The sequence below is a fragment of the Gallinula chloropus genome (assembly GCF_964237585.1).
Source record: "Gallinula chloropus genome assembly, chromosome: 8".
NCBI lineage: Eukaryota > Metazoa > Chordata > Aves > Gruiformes > Rallidae > Gallinula > Gallinula chloropus.
The window spans coordinates 13,450,671-13,469,898 of NC_140093.1; the positions used below are offsets into that span (position 1 = coordinate 13,450,671).

General features: G+C 41.2%; 1 protein-coding gene across 1 annotated transcript in view; it reads right to left on the minus strand.

Annotated features, from left to right (window-relative positions):
• LOC311194169 (cytochrome P450 2A3-like) overlaps window positions 1-16,853 on the minus strand; it is a gene marked incomplete at both ends in the record, with an annotated part of 28,364 nt that extends 11,511 nt beyond the window's left edge. Inside the window, 8 exons of the mRNA XM_084267190.1 lie at window positions 5,833-5,969; window positions 7,258-7,432; window positions 7,945-8,070; window positions 10,601-10,673; window positions 13,396-13,556; window positions 14,473-14,622; window positions 15,000-15,162; window positions 16,683-16,853. Of these exons, the coding sequence (XP_084123316.1) occupies window positions 5,833-5,969; window positions 7,258-7,432; window positions 7,945-8,070; window positions 10,601-10,673; window positions 13,396-13,556; window positions 14,473-14,622; window positions 15,000-15,162; window positions 16,683-16,853 (1,156 nt within the window). The remainder of the gene's footprint in view (window positions 1-5,832; window positions 5,970-7,257; window positions 7,433-7,944; window positions 8,071-10,600; window positions 10,674-13,395; window positions 13,557-14,472; window positions 14,623-14,999; window positions 15,163-16,682) is intronic.
• Window positions 16,854-19,228: the final 2,375 nt, after the last annotated feature.

Below are 19,228 nucleotides of genomic sequence, written 5' to 3' on the forward strand. Positions count from 1 at the left end.
TACTGGTAAAGTGGTGCAAAGGAAACCCAGAAATGTCAGAGGAGTCACTAGACAAATGTAGGGACTGGACCAGTTATTTTCTTCTCTTCCCCAGCCCATTGGTATATTTAGGTACTGGAACTTGAGTAAGACAGCTCTGTCTCACAGTGTCCTTACCTCCTGCCTGAACCTGCTGTTTGGTTACAGAAGCCACTGCAACTGCCTACTGAGAATCCTGAAAGCACTGTGAGAACCGACAGAAGGAAACAGAGGTGGCTTTGTGCACAGAAGCACGCCTCAGGATAAAAGTTTGTGGGTTTGTTTTGTTTTAAATCCTGTCAATACAAACAAGCAGTTACATGCATAGTGCATCTTAAGTGTTTACTGCTCGAGCTAGAGTGCCACTGCTCAGAAAGCCAAAAGTCCATCCTGTGAAGGCACTAATTTTGTAAAAAATAGTATTCCTTTTCCCTAACCACAAACCTGATATATTATCCCTGAAGGTATTTAATCATAAATTATACCATTTTTTACATGAATCTGTCAAATTCATTCTTAAAAGATTATGGGTTTAAACATCAGAATGATTTTTGCACATTCAGAACTTCCAGTACAAGTTTGCTTAGCTTGGTAAACTATTTTATGCTGCAATAAATTTCTTTCTTATTTTGTCAACCAAATCAGCGGGTCCAAACCCAACCAAGTGCAACATCACAGTGGCTAGTTAACAATTACAGGATGCTATCAACATACTTTTGGGAAAAAAAAAAGATGTTTTCACATAGCAAACAACATGAGAAATGGGAAATTACAAAGCCTTTTAAACAACCATGAGTATCTGAAAATAAATACCTTCATGAGGAGATCTCGATTAAACTGAAAGTTCAGCTGTATCAAGGTCCCAAAAACTGGGAGAGGGATTGGTCCAGGAGGAAGCCGTCTCCGTGCTCGTTGCAACTTTAAAAACTGCGCAATTAGAAGAAATACAGCCAAAACTATAAGAACGTGACTTATTGTCAACATTTTAATGACTACTTTTACCAGCTTGTCTTTATTCAAAATAGCCTGTTGAAGCTATTAAGGCTGGTTGCTCAACCGGGTTTTTCATAAGAGTTTAGATTTCATATAGTAACCATTCCCCACCCCTAACCCTCCCTCTTTATTATCAACCACTCCCTTTTTACCCCACTCATTATATTCACATGCTCAAGCATTATTTAAGAGGTTCATACCCTTCTCCCTCTTCTCAATCAGATTATATTTACCAAATATGGATCACACAATTTGTAGGAATGGTGTCTTAAAAGGCTAGGGCCAAGATTTTCCAGGCAATGTAGACACATATCCACATGTAAGTTCTCCATCTAAATTTCTGGAACAATTGCGGGTGGAATGTGCTTCTACAAATACTTCATGAATGCTTTTAGAAAAGCAATAGCCATATGTACAAATTAAGTATGCAGCTGTAAGTGGATATTAAATCTTGGAGTTTTTTAAATGTTGTGTATATATTCCATATATACATATATCCAGTAATGGTAAGGCTGATAAAAGTTAGAAGCTAACGTTTATCTTAAGATAGATACACAAGGAACTAACAGTACAAAAAGCAAAATTTGTTAGGCTTTCAAATTTAATTGAAGACTTAACTGGTTTAACACACAACCACACTTTAATTTTTTCCTAACCTATTTGCAGTAGCTAACTTCACTGTGGGATTTGCCTGCCTCTGATTTTCCCATTTCAATCTCAACAAAGGCAGATACCCTAAGGGATATTTTGAGCAGCCGTCAGAAAGCTTCCAGATAAATAAAACATAGGCATCTAGAAATTACATCTATTATGAAACACACAGCTTAAAAAAAAACCCAGTAGAAACCATGGTGAAAACTCATTTAGGAGACTTGATCTACAAGCAGAACTAAAGGCCCCAGCAAGGACAAGTCATGACATGCATGTGCCATACTTGGTAACTTGAGTATAAAAGCAGCCTGTAGCCAAGGCTCTTTGCCAAGCCTCAGCACACGCAGGAAGTGCAAACCTAGTATCAGGGGAATTTACATGCCTACAATCAGACCGTGAAAACCATGTTAGAGTGATTCTGGGTGCCACATAAGGACAGTTACAGTCCTGTGTTATAGATCCACATTGAAATGCTAATGGGTAAATGCTTCGCTATGAAAAATACCCATCCCCTGAAAGCAAAACACTTACAAAAGAAATACATTTTCACTAATCTTCTGAAAAACTGCCAAGACACCCTGTGCATCAGCTTGCTACTTTCAAGAGTCCTGTCTTTGGGACAGAAACTGTTTCACAGGATTTGTGGCTCTGGGACCTGAAACACACTTAATCCGGAAAGAACCAACTGGAGTTGCCAGCCAACAGTTTCCAGACCTCTATGTCAATTAGCCTCCAACCACTGCACTTTGTTACTGCTAAAGCATAACTGATTAATGTGTATTGTCCAAGAAAGGGCCATTTCTCTGTTTCTACAAAAGCTCTGTTTGTTTAGAATAAAAAGCTTCTTTTTCAAGGCATTTTTTCCTAACCTAGCTCTTTTTCTTTTTAAAGAGAAAATCTATTGAGTTACTTTACCTGCCCTGTATCCACTGTAATTTTACAAAATTTACTTAAAATTCACAATTTGATCAGATTTTTTCAGTTGGCAACAATGTAGTGCCCTCCCTGGCCTTTTAGATATTCAATGCTTTTTCCATCTAAATTATTTTTCTCAACACAAAAAGTAAATTTTGCCCAGTGAGCTTTTCCATGGGGAAATGAAGAAGTTAAGGCCAGGACCTTCAACACAATGCCTATGCCTCAAACCACACAACAGGACCTTGCAGCCTTGAGTTTTCATGTTATTAGTTATTTCTCACAAATCCAGGTATTCAAATAGCATTGGTCCCTTCATCCCCTTGTCAGATTCACCCACATCCTTTGTCATAGTCTTAACACCCACCTGAAGCTTTTCCTTCCTTATTCTTTTGCTATTGTTTCTGCTATAATATTCCTCAGATATGGGGTTCCATGTCTCCTCTCATGCTCTGACCACGCAAAGAGGCTTTAAAAACCTATTTTCTCATGGAGTTTTCCTGAGGGAGGAAGAAGATTTCCTGTTTTTTCCAGACTTTGGCCATCTGCTTGCCTCCATGACACTGAAGCTCTGCCCTGGCAGCAGTCAGATTCTCCTTCCCTGTCTAAAATGGGGGTGTACCACAGGGGCAGGAGAAGCCAGGAAAAAAAATAAAAGCAGGAAATAGAGCCGAACAGGAAGTTGATGAGCACATGCACTCACCTCCATGCTGGAGAAGGGACATGCATGAGGTGGCTCCCACAACCCCAGCCCTCCACCATCTTGTGCAGGGCAGCCATTGTGGGAAGCTGCTCTGCAAAGAGCTGCATAATTCCTTCCAAAGAGCTTTGTCACACAGTTACGTAAACCTTTCTCCTGCAAGCTAGCAGCCTGCCTTCCCCTCAGGTTGTCTGCAGGCACCAGTCCAGGTGTTTTTTTCCCAGATCTTTCTGCAACATTTGCCTTTGACATGTCAGTTGCCCTCCCTGCTGCCCACTCAAGATGGCGGCCACAGCCTTTCTTCCAGGCTAACCAGCTCCAAAAGTTGTTTCCCTACTGTGGCATTGCATCACCTGGCCCCTCTTCCTTCCTCCTTCACATTGGTCAAAGACCAGATTTCTCTCTAGACTCAACTGGACTTTCTCTGTATCTCCTCTCTACCCAGCTTTGCCTCACTCTTCCTGAGGAACCACAGTAAATTCCCATATTTCTCTCTATTAGGTAACAATACAGGCCTTAAATGGAATATATATGTTTTAATACTGTATTTCTGTGGAAGGCAACAAAGATTTTCTGTGCAGAAATGGGGATTATATTCACCAAAACTAAACACATTTTCACAACAAAATGGCTGCACCTGATGGGGCTATCAGCAATGACCTCCCAAAGAGACAAGGGGAGAATCTTGCACTTACCCACCTGTTCTTTGTTTCTTAAGCTTTCTGACAACCACTCCTTTTTCCAAATAGTATTTTCCTACTGCCTAGTGACAACAAAGCCTCAGGCTGCTTTCTTCAATGATGACATATCCACCGTATTTTCTGCTTGTGGAGGGGAAGTGGCTGCAATCCATACTGTCATTATCAGCTTTTTATCTTAATGCATACAAAGCAATGCTGATAGGGAACGTAACTATGGTTACTCTGCATGTAATCTGAGAAACTGCATAGCTTAGGAAAGGGAGTAAAGCCAGAAAGAGGATACAAGAGAATCAGAAAAGAAGATAGAAGACACTAGAATGAGAAACAGCTACCAACTGTATGTTACAACAGATGGGAGTGAGGTGAGATGAGGCTAGATGGAGAGATTTCAGTGAGGGAAGCATAAGAAGGAATAGTAGCAGCACAGGCCTAGAAGATATCCAAAGAAAAAATTGGAGATGGAGGACATCATATAAAAAAGAAAATAAATGGAGGAACACACAGGGGAGTTGAAAACACAGGCATTAAAAACCACATTAAATAGAAAGGGACCGAACCAGCAAGCAGCCACATTAGGAGACAGGTGAGAGTAAAGATGTGTTCTTCCTCTCTGAAGAGTCCTTTTGTGCATCAGTTCAGAATTGAGCTACCAAGTCCAAAGAAATTGGCTAGAGCTCCCTCCAAAGGCAAAAAGCAGAGAGATCTTACTAGTGTATGAGCCAATTTCATATGTGTTTGGGAATTATCACAAGATACTTCAGTCCTTCCTGGATTCACTACAGCACACACAAAGTGTGCATCGCCCTCTGAAAGCTTATTTTACACCAGCCTTTGTGGCAAAGAGTGAGGGCAAATGCAACCAAACTGGGAGCAAAATGGAAAGCAGGAAGGCAGAGTGGGAAAGAAAACTCCTGAAGTGGATTCTGAAGATGAGACAGAAGGGATGAAGAGAGTTGGAATGGCAAATACTACACTCTTCTCCCCAGGAGACATTTCATCCTCTCCTGTCCTTTCTTAAAGGGGAACAACGCTTTCTTTGGAGACACTACACTCAGCTTCCACAGCAAGTGCATTCAGAGCTGAAATTCACGCTCTGAAATGTTTGCATTTAATCTGGCACATGCAGTTTTCCCTAGAAATATGAACAGTCACCACAGATTACTAAAGTGTAAGAGTATACAGGTATGGTTTTATCTCATATTAGGTGATCCTGCAAGATTACATTCCAGTTTATCTAGCAGTATTTTGTAATCCACTCAGATCCTTAAGGCTCAAACATCCAAGACACATCTGAAAAGAAAAACTCATTAATTCTCCAATGACCCCTAATAACTTGTCTAGAGTCCGGGCTCAAAATGGTACTTTTAACCACTAATTAGAAAATTAGGTAGGTTGGAAAAATTGTACAGACTGTAAAGGTAACAGAATGCTTTGGAAAGGTGAGAGAAACATGGGGAAGGAAAGGAGGCAGAGGTCCTGGTGGGGAACTAGGATGTTGTACAAGTGGGAATACTTACTTGTTGACACTCCATAACTGAATTTTTTTTCTGCTCAGAAGACACTTTAACCAGTGGTACAGCTGGAGCTGGCTTGGAATACAGTGTTCTGGGTTGGTTTAGATCTGAGGCGTGGGATTCATCTTACTGTATTTGATGGAAACTGTATTTATTAATTTGCCTAGGCTCCATTTTCTTCATAATTACTAAACACAGCCAGCAGCAGCCTTTCCTCAGTGCTATCCACCAGTTATTCTTTAGGATTAGTGACTTTTAACTGCGGTGCTAAAGGCAAGGAACAGCTGCTGTCATTTCCTCTCCTGTTATCGATGTTGATACAAATGAAGCACCCCCTTACCAGTGTGGAGCCACAGCCAGGAGGATGTTTGCAGTTCCAGCATGGAGAGGACTTCACAGCAATCACCTACCTGTCTGGACATGCTGCTGTCCAGCCCACAGCAGTAAAAAGGCTCGAACCATCCCACAAAGGTAATCCTGCAGGGGAAGAAACTGGCAACCTGGGGTTCATCCCATATGAGGTGACTGATTTCTGCCTGTTAGACCAGGTTCTATAAAATACAAGGTTGTCAGAGGTACCTGAAACAAATACAGTTGATGACTTCAGTCCCACTAATCAGTGTGTAAAAATAATCTTTCCCGTGTTGGCATACAGTGTCTGCTTTGTAGGTCATAGAGGAAGCACATACTCCCAGTGCTGTCAAAGAAAATCCCTTGCTGTCAGTAACCAAACTAGCACAATGCTGAATATCCACTTCTGCCAAGTCCTTGAGCACCATGGTCATAAAGGGCTTCAAGAAGCCTTCAGTAGTGCCAAATCTTCTGTCAGTCTTAATATGCTAATTTATGCTGATTGATGTGACGTCAGCTAACTCTGAGAAAGAATCCATGAAAGAACTGAAAGAATAAATGAAGTTGAATAAATTATTGAAGGATCTGGAGCAAATAACACCCGAGGACTACCTGTCATGAAACAGATATGTTCTTATGTTGCTGTCACTCAGTGGACTCACAAAAAAGAATAATTTATCAACACTTTGTGTCTGCTCCCTGGTGTCATTTGTCTTCCAGTCCTTGCACCTCGGCTCCTTATGAACAGCTCTCTACACCTGGCTGATGGAGCCACTCCTCCATTTTTATCTGGAGGGCTGAAATACATCCTGTTTTCAGTGGGTGAAACCTGCAACTGTCTCAACAGGTGTCAGTGATAGTTGTATACAACAAGCTTGCACAACAACGAACCTGATCAGTCTAAGGGAATGTTACCTCAGATTGTGTTATCTGCCTCTCTGGAAAGCCTCCTCCAACAGCTTCTTTTAACTCCTGCACCCTGGGACATCCTGGGACAGATTGAAAGACCTCGAAGCTTATCCCCAACAACACAACTGGGGCTTATGAGGAAGAACACCCACATCTTTAATTACAAGAGTTCTAATTTACAGACTTAGATTCAGGTTCTTTCTGTGTAAAGCCTCTTTCCAGTTAGCAATAAATAAGGCCCGATTCTCATTCTTCCCGAAATGTTTTTATTTGTTATGCATCAGGAGGAATTTACCAAGATTTTCCAAACAGAAAAAAAGGGTGAGAGGTTAACTCTTCGTAGGCACAATCCTCAGTATGCAACAGTCTGAAAAGCATCTGTCGGGGTGGTGATACACCAAATCAAGAGGAAAGCACAAATCTTAAGACACATAAAAAGGAATTAGCACGCAGAAACAATCTTGCAGGGTGAGTCTTCCCTGAATCTGTGGAGCACTGTTCCTACCGAGGAATGGCACAGAGCTGGTAGGGAGGTGGCTTCATGGTGCTCCCAAAAACAAACTTTGTATCAGCTTCTTTCACTCCTTCTGGCAGGGTGAAGGTGAATGCCCGTAGCAGGGTGGAAAAGACAATAAAGAGCTCCATCCTTGCCAACAGCTCCCCCATGCACACGCGGTGCCCTGGGAGAAGACAGAAAAGGCAGTCAGCCAGGGGATTCCCACCTCACCTCCCCTTCCTAACTTGCTTGTGGTTTTTTGTTTGCTTGTTTTCTGCAAGGACGTTGTCCTTTTCTCTGAACTGACTTTGTCACCTAATGATTCAGAACTGAAAGGCAGCTCGGATTTCCACCAAAAGTTTTAATCTGTATTTACAGCAGGTGGCAAGAAATGATCACCAGGGGTTGCATAGTTTGCAGTCTTCCCAGCACTGTGCAATTCGCTGCTACTATTTTCATAACTGGATCTCTCCTCCATGAGAAATTGGATCTATCTTCCAAGAGAAACTTTTCTACTCGCCATTCCTTCTCTTCCAATCTTTTCCACATTTGACTTCTCTCTTCCTGGAGATCTTTGTAAGAGTGGATTGTGTTTCTACACCTATTTGTAGATGCCTTCCCAGTTGTGTCGGGGGAACAAATGGATCTTAAGCTGTTACCACACGGAGTAAATAAATCCCTGTTCAGTGCACGTACCTATTGAAAATGGTAAGAATGCTTCTCTCTTTACAAAGTTTCCATCTTTATCCAGGAAGTGGCCAGGGTTGAACTGATCAGGTGTCTCCCATTTTCCAGGATCAGACAGAACAGAGTCAATATTTCCTAAAATTATGGTGTTCTGAAAAAAGGAGCAGCAGCTTCAGTTCTGTCTTTTTCTTCATATATATCAGACAAGCAAATTACAAAAAAGGAGTAAAGAATTTAAGGTCCTAATTTAAAGTCTCATATTTGAAAAAAATGAGATTGAGCTTTAAAACATTTTGTAAGAAGTTTAAAATTTTGAAAATGTTGCAACTTCCTTTCCTGTATTATTTGCTACCAATGAATTCAATGGAATAAATTGTTGGGATTTTATCATCATTAAAATGTGTTGCTTTTATTTTTCCTTTTGTCACTAAGTGTTTTTATTATTTCTTCAGCTTTTGAGGTACAGAATATCATGAGTATCAGTTTAATTTTTTCTTTTTTTTCCCTCTATAATTTCTGCAACACTAGAGATGTTTTGAGCAGATCCAGGAAAAAGGAAAGAAAATTAAACTCCATGAAAAGCACCAATGGGAGAATATTTAGGAACAAGCCCTGATGTACCATTCATTTACAGAACTTGAAAATACTTTAGCTTTATTAGAACATTCACAAGACACTGCATTTAAAAGCTTGTGATATGAAAATAATTTCAAATGTCATCATTTTTGAGTAAAACTGTTTGGATGGCCTCTGTTCACCAGCTGCTGAGCAATTTTGACAGGGGACAGACCTCAGACTGACAGAAATTAATGCTTATTTCCAGTCAACAGAAAAAATGATCTAAGAACCTACTAATAGTTAGGACAAAGCACACATATCCCTGCAAAAGGGCGGTGTTTTGGGAATCACTAACTGAGGGAGCTCCAGTCCTTGAAAAGTTACCTGAAACCAGTTTTTAAAAGTGTTATAAGTGTACCAGAGATCAGATCTATTCAGATACTGCAGCATATTTGTACCTTTGGAACAGGGTGTCCCAGCAGCTCTGTGTCCTTCAGGCTCAGCCTGGGCAGTGCAATTAAGACTATATTACTGTACCGCTGGATCTCATGAATTACAGCGTTTGTGTAGGGCAACTTTTTTCTGTCCTCATAGGAAACTAAATGGGAACAATCCAGAACAGCATCCAGCTCCTTCTGGACTTTTGCTAAGGAGAAATATTCAGATTTAAATATACAGCAAACAATTTTTAAACTTAATACTCATAATTTTTCCTATTGCTTTTTACTAGAAAAACTACCAATAATATAAAACCCTTTTTTTTTCTAAAACAAGAAAGCCTTAAATCTCCATACAGATGATCTGAATAAACCTTGACGCTGAAGTTGTTTCTAGGTTGCATACCCAAGTCAAATAATGGTAGCAAAGTCATTCTATGAGAATATTTAGTTTGCTGTTACATTTACTGCCCTGAGGTAATTTATAAAAAGATTTTTATTAATATTTATTTTTACAGGCAAGGAATCAACTGGAAAATGAAATATCAATCATGTATTAGAAAACCAGTTTAGTAACTGATCAAGGATTGTTCTTCACTCAGAACCCCATAGATCTTGCCTGTCGTCTAGAGGTGGCCTAATTGCTATTCTGTAATTACCTGCCTTAGGAAGCACTTACACAAATTAATTTTTCTGAAGGACTTTTTTTTTTTTTTTTTAAACAATCTGAGCTGAAATGGCAATTTCTGATTAGTTTCCAAGCTGAAATGGTCTGATTAATACTACTTTATCATTGCAATTATATTGACCCCATGTATCGGGAAACTTAAGACTACTTTAATGCATCCTGAGAGGGTGAAAGACCATGTTGTGAGAATTCATTATGTGCAATCCAGACTCAAATTTTAGGTCTTTTGAAGAGCCGTTAGGTAACAACAATGGGACATCCTTTCTCCTTACCACTTTCACCATTTTCTTCTTGCCAGCCTCCTGCTGTGGCTGGTACCCAGGTTAAACACTCAACCATGAGGCCTTTGAAGTGATTTGTATACCTTTTAATCCTTTCTTACTTGTACACTCTGGCTCTTCCTCTTCAGTTATTTTACACTGTCAGCCCATATCTTTCTTCTGTGAATATCATTATTAAAAGCACACAGCTTCAAAGTACTCACCTCCATCTTTTTTTATGTATCTATTTACATGTAGATATATATGTTTGAAGTTTTAAGCTTCATGGAATAACCACACATATTAGCAACCTCCCACTGTCTTGAAATTATTTCTGCTGCAAAGAAGCACATCAAAGAGCAGCAGTCATGGGTGGAAAAGGATGACCTGAACACTCCACCTTGTCATCGGTGGGCATCCGATCATTATTGTCAGTGGAGGGGCAATGGTGCAATTTATTTCATCTGAGATTAGAGTCCACCTAAACCAACTGGCCTGTATGTTAGGCAGGATACAAGAAGAAACAGATACAGGCAGTTCCCCTCATTCTTACCCTATTAATTAGGTCCTCAACTATTCTGTGGTCAAAGCCTACTACCTATTTGAACATGTATCATTTCTAAAAAGTCACAGAACTGTTTGGGTGTCCTTACCTTGAACATCAGGATAAACCACCATATACAGCAATGCCCAACGTAAAGTGGTGGCTGTAGTTTCTGTACCTGCCAGAAAGAGGTCAAAAATAGTCTGGATCAAGTTTTCTTCATCATAAGTAGCATCAGCATCTCCTTTAGTCTGCAGATATGAATTGGAAAGATCAAATTAAGACGTGTAAAAAAGAAGTAAACCACCTTGCATCACAGGAATATTTACTGATACTATCCAAAATAACAAACAAATAAAATTGAATGGCTAGAAAACAAAACTTTCTGAACAACATGAAGACATTTTCTAATATTCTCCAGTACATTTGTCCATTTATCCTATCCACATACACATTTTGTTCTTCTGCCACAACAAACTTTCCAATTGTAAATGCTTTCTACTCTCACTGCAAATCCCACCATAACAGTCATTTCTAGCTGTACCTCAATCACATGCAGGTCTGTTCCTACTGTGGTTATCTGTTATTATTGTGCTTATAGATAATCTACCTGCAAGTCTACTTATAACTTTGTTTCATCCTCCTCCTGCTGTGTCTTGGTGTTATTTTTTTTTATTTATCTACCTATAGGCTTTTTTCTATGGAGCAATTGTGTACTCCTAAATTTGTATCAGACATCACTATAATCAAGAGAGCACTTAAAATCCCGTGTTGTTAGTGGAGTGTAAGAAAAGTTCAGAGATACTCACTTTATCTATCTCCTCCAAATAGTAATCAATAAAATCTTGATCTTTATCTGGTTTTCCTCTTTCTTTGTGGCTTTCAAGTTCCTTTGCTAATAGGCTGTTCACAAAATCTACACTGGATAGATTCTTTCTAACCGTTGCTAGGAAACAGCTTGACAGCCAGGGAAACAACTCATATGCCTGTAAAAGACGTATTTCAGATATCTGGTGTTACTGACATCAGTAAAGCAAATCTGAATTCTAATACAGTTCTTTGCCAGACAGAATTTCGGTAGCAAAGACCTCATATGAAAAATACCCTGTTCTCAATTTCCCCACCATACATATCCTGTCCAAAAATACAGATCACTAAATAAAACAGATCCAGGCTGACATACCTGCTTGACATATCTGCTAGCTGCAAACAGAACTATCCAAACCCAGCTTTATTTTCTTACTGTAGGATACCAAACACACGGGGATTTTGCTCAGATACACCTTCTAACAGATAAGAAACAAACACATTGCATCTGTGCCATGTGCAAAATGACTTGATAAGGTAGGAACACTCAGCCATGTGGATTCCCCACTGTTTATTCACTGTTTTAAACCTATTCACATCCTTGTGCTTACAACACTATAAAACCACATCTCAGCAGAAAAGAAACAAACCACTTGTTACATTAATTCCGTTCCTCAGCTTAATTTCCCTTTCTTTCTTCCCCTTTTACAAATTGCACCTGGTCCTTCCAGTTTACAAAATTACTGCAGCTTAAATTATGCATTAGGTCATAACTCTTGGGCTCACCTATTTAAATGGCAGCTGCATTACAAAGATTTATCTTCCCACAAACCCATTCAGATTCCTGGCTTGTGCTCCTACTTTGTCCTACTGCATAATTTTGCTTAAAACTACCTGTCTGCTTACCAGGAAAATAGATTAGTACAGACCATCATTAAAGGATTGTACATCACTGTGAAAGCACCACGGAGAGCAGGACAGGATGAAATATTGAACTAGAATGTTTTTGTTAGCTGTGGTCACACTATTAAGAGATTTTAAGAACAGCTTATACAAATACCTACTGAGAGCAGTTTGGAAATAGCTGATCCTGTGTTTACCCTGATTAGTAGTTTAGGAATCATTCCACCTGCATCTTCCATGAGAAAAAAAAAATAAATACTTTTGTTCTTTTCTTTCTGTCTTTCTTTTTACTGAAAGTATCAAATTATTCCTCCAAATCTCTAGGATGTTAATTATAGCAGTTTTCTGGCAGCAAGAGATGGTGGAAATGATGCAAGATACAAAGCCAGATGAGTTCCAGCAGCTTCTGCAGAAGCAGGCTGCCTTGTGCATTGGTAAACTGACTTTGTACAAAGAATGATGGTTCCCATTCATAAATGGTTCATGATAAAACTGCCCTTCTTTGAGGCAATCTGTTCTGCTGCTTTTGCAGCTGCAGTCACAGCTTCACAAGGAAGCAAGACAGCATTTTTTTGTCTGTCCAGTGCTCCAGATGTGAAGCTGGGACCTGTTGACCTGAATGGAGACAAATGTCACCCAGCAGCTAAAGGAGAGGGACTTCCAGTGGGTATTTCTGAATTCTCATAAGGACATGCAGGGGTGGTATTTCCAGGTGTTGCTTCCATAAACAATCAGAAAAAGCTACCATCAAGAAGTTTAATGTTACCTTTGCACAAAACAGCTGCTCTGGTTAAGGTTCTGTGGTTGGGTAACAGTATTGAACGAAGCAGGAAGGACCCACATTACTCTTGACATTTGTTGGTAGTCATACAGTTCCAAGTAGCGAAGAGAGCCACTTTCTCAGACAGTACTTAAGCCTATTTATTTCAGAGCTTTTTGGCTATTTTTGCCTATGTTTTACTGCTGAGTTTTAGTTATAAACACTGGAGGTGTACAGGTAGCATTTTTGCAAGAAACTCGTTTGTACATCTCCCAAGCATGTAGCAAACCTGCCCCTGTCCCTCAGACGAAGGGACCTTCTCTGCTATGAAGAAAGTTGGAGCAACTTTTGAACTAGGCACCTGGAAGTACAGTTCTGATGTGCACTCCAGCAATTCCAGGTGCACTAGTACTTCTATTTGTTACAGAAGGAACAAGCAAGTTGCCTTTTTAATTCCCTAGCTATATAAAGCAAGCAAACAAACAAGAATTCGTTTTCCTCACAAAAAAAGCAAAGCTGTTCCCAAAGGCTGTTATGCTATCGATGGATTCAATCAAGCGGTGAAAATTCTCGTCATCTTTCGAGAAGCGATGTCCAAAAATCACGGAGCAAATCACGTTTGAGACAGTATGAACAATGGGCATGGTGGGGTCCAGAGGTTTACCTGCCAACACAGTGAACAGCACTCACCATTAACACTGTTCCTGCTTTTCCCACTGAAAGGAAGGCTGATAACATTTTATAGACACTTCTGATGTTAATTAGATTGATGGATGGGAAATCGTGATTTACTGGTAAAAGGCATGAGTAGAATATAACTTTGGACATCTAGAGAATGCTGTTGGCTTAAAGACAACAAGACTGCTGGTGGGAATGGAATCAGTGACGGCAGTAGTTGTAAAAATACCCAGATTTTACAGAACCTTGGCATCAGATCATCTCACGTTTGGCAATAACCAGGGTATCCATCTGGCCAGCTGAGACACTGTATGAGCACGCAGCTGGATTGAAAAGAGGACCACCTTCTATTCCTTGTTTACAAACTTTACATGTTAATAACAGAATACTTGACCATACCTGCAGATTCACCCTGTTATTCAGCAGCACAACCTGGACAAAGCTCCTGTCTTGCTGAGGAGTCTACCACGAACCGCATGAGGTGAGCTGCTCCTACCACGCTTGCCAGAGCTGAGCTGCAGGGTTGAGTGGCTTTGGCCAAAGATTTTAACATCACGTGCCTTGCTTTTCTTTTCCCCAGAAGGACATGGGGTGGGTGCTGTGGCATCTACTCGTTACTGTTTGCTCTTACCCTGATTCTGTGACTACAAGTAATGAAAACTACAACTAATAATACCAACAAGGAGTCTCAGTTCTAAGTTCATCCCGTGGGGTTTCACAGGTAGCACTTCTGCAAGGAAACATCTCATGCAGATGACGTGATACAGACCCCCAAGACTCAGCTCTGTGCATACACTTTAAATCCATTTTTACATTCAAATAGTTTCAAAAGCTGCAGGCGACCCGTTCTTCAGCAAAATCACCCACTACACACAGACAGACACACACACAGTGCCACATACCGTTGGTTTCCTTTAAGTATTCCACCAGGTGGCAGGCTTCTTTTTGTAGTCGATGCTCTTGGTCTTTTTTCCCTACTCCCATTTTCCTCATCGTTGCCAGTCCAAAACGCCGCTGCTGCTTCCAGAGATGGCCATTGGAGAACATGACACCTGGGATCATAATGAACTAATATTGTTAAAGCTTTATAATTTAATGGACACAGTTAGTAAGTCAAGGAAGTTTCTCTCTCATTTTAATTTTTTTCAAACTTTTTTCCAGCAGTCTGGCATCATTCCTTTTTCTTTTCCTTTCCCTTTCTTCTTCTAGTTTAGCCATCTATTTCCTGTATAGAAACTCTTACAATAGCTATACTCTGCCATTATTGTTCCAACAGAATAAAAAGTAAAGAAAAAGTGTTTCTTAAAAACCTCATTAAAATATAAACCTTTTTTTTTTGCCACTGTAAATTAAGGACTTGGACAGTCTAAATCAGTCTCCAAAGCCAGGGTTAGAAGACACAAAAAGAATTTGTGAAAATAATAGTTACCATTTCCATGGGTCAAAATTTCAAAGGCACGGGATATCGGCCTCCCAGCGACGTCCTCAGCATGGACAGTCAGACCTTCCTTCAGTGCCTGAAATCCTTGCAGGACAACTACAGGTGTGTTTGAAACCCATAAGGTGAAGACGTTACCATGAATTTTGGCCATCTGTAGAACAAAGTGGCATCAGAACAGTGTGGATGAGACCCAGTACATTTAAATCAGACAAGGTGAACCAGATTTTTTTCCCTTGGCACCTGCCAAGGGAAATGTATAATCTTAGATATAACAGAGCTCCAAGTCAGGTTTATATCATGAGAATTAACTTGATTAAAGATCAAGATCTTCCTAAAATGTCAGACAGACAATATTGCTGAGGTCTGTGATGCTGTTTATCACATGTCTTACAATTCACGCTCACTGCAGGTGGATCCTTACATGGTTGTAAGAAGAAAACCTGAGCTCGTGAGTTCTACATGAATGATCTACAGACTCCCCTTTGTGCTTTAAGTGTAGCAGGAGCACGCAGACATCACCAGAGGCAGGCAGGACAGTCCTTTCCCTGGCTGGAGAATTGGGAGCTGGAAAAGTAAGAGACTGAGGGAAGCACAGCAGCGTGTAGATCCAAGTATCAAGTCTGTGGGGCAGAATAAGCTGGGAGGAGTGAGGAGTTGCCAAAACATCCTGAGAACTACAGGGCTAGGGGAGTACAAGATTATTCTGCCTGGGAGCAAACAGAAGGGAACTGATAAGCACACTGAGCAAAAATTTATACACGTGTGCTTGCAAGTTTGTGTTTAATTTAGTTTTCAGAAGCATTAACTCATGGCTTTTGAAATACCAGGGTGGTATTTCCCAGGTCTGGGAGGTCAGAAATAGAAGAAAACACAACAGGCAATCACTGACTATAGTTCTGTGTTGTGGAGTCTTACTGCTTTGCCTTGAAATATGCAACTTGGGAGAAGAGAACCAGCAGGACAGTGAAGGACCAGGGAAAAGGAAGACTGAGAACAAAGAGTGAAAGTGAGGTTCTATTATTCCTACATTTAACTGTTAAATATTTAATACATACGTATGAGGAGTATAAACTACCAGGCTAGAAGTCCTGTGCATTACAACTGGACTTAGAGCTAAGAGACTGAGCATAGGCATCCCAAGAATTAGTTTGGCTACATAAAAGCTTGATCAGGCTCAGCAGACTGAGTTCTCCTGTGAAAGTCTGAGCAAATTTTACATCAGGAAAAAAAATTATTATAGTTATTTGAAAAATATTTTGAGTATGTATAAAAGAATTCATCCTTTCTATACTAGAAACACATATGCACTTGGTAGCTATTTCACAGGGTGTTTAGAAACTCCCAGTGCCACAACAGCCAACAGAGTGACGTGCAAAAGACTGCACAGAATTAAAGACTCTTCTTTGAAATCTGTATTTCTCCTAGGTGTAAGACAGGAATATTATCATCAGCATTGTTTTGCTCATCTACAGATAAGGTTTTAATGACATGTTTCATAGTAAGTTGGAAATTCTCATACCAAGCAGCAGATGTTTGGATGATCCCCACCTATTTTCACATTTATACAATTCAGTATAAATCCCTCCCTGCCATTCAAAGAAAGACTATCTTAAACACCTTCACTTTCCAATCAGCTTGTAAGTCATTAATTACTTGCCTGAAAATACATACTTTTTTAAGGATCTCATGATGAATATGGAAGTTCATCTGCAGCAGATTTCCAAAGATGGGGTAAGGAGTCGGTCCAGGGGGAAATCGTCTTCGCACCCATTGCATTTTCAGAAACTGCATGAACAGCAGAGCCAACACAAACCCTCCCAGCACCACGCTCAGCGATAACATTTCCCTTCTGCTTTGCAAGACTACGTTGTCTCTGAAAAACTGCTATAAAGGCAGAGGATAGATCCACTTTCTCTTGTTTTGCTGGCACCTCCCTATAAAGAGAAAAAGGTGTAGAAGCTTCTGCCTCTCAGTCCTTCGCCCTCTATCACCTCACTTCCCATCCCAGAGCACGAAGTGGTTTTATTTTTAAGCGTATATGACGTCACCCCATTATATTGCAGCTACAAATCTGACAATTGTCAGCTCTTCAAGGGATACAAAATGCAGGTTAATTATATGCCTCCTTGTGCCATGACAGTTGATGTGACAAAAAAATCGCTGCCCACAGTACTGGTTTCATAAAAAGCCTCTTGCAAGAACAGAGAAGTAATTTTGTAAAAAAACAACAGTGCTGAGGGCTGGTACACACCCAAGGCCAGTGGGATTATGGAAAAATTCGGGCTCATCAGTAGCCATCACATGCATCAACCTCTGGCACCACTCCTTCACTCACCCCAAGTGATTGCTTGATTCTCTGCTGCTTCTTTAATATTATCTTTTTAATCTCATGGTTTAAACTGTAAGATCCTTGGGAGATGGCTGGACCTTTTAATTTTGTGCCTGGAGCACATAAAACAAGACTCTAATCTGTTATTGGGTAAAGAGAGATGGATTGTTACAATGGCATAGCGTCTCAGTGTCCACACGCTCCCTGTTCAGCTGCACAGATAAGTGGGGCTGCAAGGTCTTCATGACCAAGGAGAAAGCAAAGTTTCTTCACCCCCTGCAGCTGCCACTCAGCTAATTCCCACCACATTGCCTGCAGCAGGAGTCAAGTTGACACACAACTGTTTCTGTGAGCTTCTTTCACAAGCGCGCTCATGCAACTGAGCAACTCCATGTGGGAGCTGTGGGTTGCTTTTCCTTTATGGAGGTGAGCCTGTGCCCCTGCAAAGGGGGTCATTTTGGACAATGCAGCTTTGGCACTTCTTCAGCACTTGCTCAGACTCAGCTCATCTGGTTTAGGCAGGAGCACGTCGCATTCTGGGAAGTCACCTAGATGGCTTAGTTGCTCACACGCCAAACTTACAGAACTGGAACAGCTGAAAGTATAAGTTGTGAGGTGTTAAGCAAGTTGGTTCACTCCAGAAGTGGAGCAGAGATCTCACATTTACACAGCCTTGCTGGCCAGTGACTGAACTGAAAGCTGGAGTCAAACTGAGACACAAAATCATCCACTTTGGAGACCACTTGCGTGGCTTGAAGTTCTTTCACTTGTGGCATTGCCCTTTTCTTTGTCTCAAACCACTCCCAGCTCTGAATTTAGTATTTTCCAAAATCTCCTTGGGAGGAAGAAGAGCCACAGTTGTGACTGCAGCAGCTCTTCTAGGATGACACCCCAAACAAAATGAATGTCCTCCTGGATATTCTTATTACCTATGGGTCCATGCCCCAAATTCAGTTTCAGAAATCATCTCCAGCTCCCACCCACAGGGCACAAAGCTGGTAGGGTGGCTGCCAGGTTAAGTACTAGAGGCAGCTGTTCAGAGCTAATAATAGGGTTTCAGGACACATCTGCCATCTCACCTGCCTGCCGCCCTACCCCAAGGAGTGATGCTAGGAAAGCATCTCTTTTTAGATACCATCAGAGAGGGAAGAACATCAACAGCTGAAGAGGAACAGGGTAGCAGAAGCATGCAAACAAAACATGACTCTTGAAGAGGGCAAACACCTCCCATAACTTGCAGGGAGACATCTCTGGTACCCCAGATTTGTGGCAGTCCTTGGTGAGGGCAGAGGTCCCTTCACAGGATTAGACCAGCCTTCTGCCTCCTCCTCTTCACTTGTCTTGCATCAGCTCGCTGCTAACTGCTTGGGACACAGCGTGCAGGCTCTAGAAGGAGAAAGAAACACTCCATAGGAGCTGCCTTCTCTGCAAACTGCCTGCCAAAACTGGGGACAGAAAGGGTCCTGCAGCCAGCACCTTTCCTGCATGCACCTACCTGGTGCCACACAAGGTCTCTGTGCCCAGCAGTGAGACGTGCCTGGCCAGGAGAAGGCACAGGAGCAGGATGTGCTCCTCTGCTCTCCCCTGTTTTCTGAGCAAGGGCAGGAGCTGTGCCAGAGAGAGATGAAAGTGAGGAAATAGCATCACTGCGACTGCCTCCATGAGAAGATCACCCTCCATGAACTGTCCAGAGATCAGTCCTCCTTTAGTGCTCTCATGACTTTGGTGCTCTCACAGCCCAGGGGAGGACAAGCGTTGTCAGGAGCTCCAAGGCACGGGACAGCCATGAGCTGCAGCCTTGCTACGAAGAGCAGAAGTAACATGTAGGGCTGCCACAGAGCACACACACCCCAGGGAAAGAAAAGAAAAAGGAAAAAGGAGAAAATGC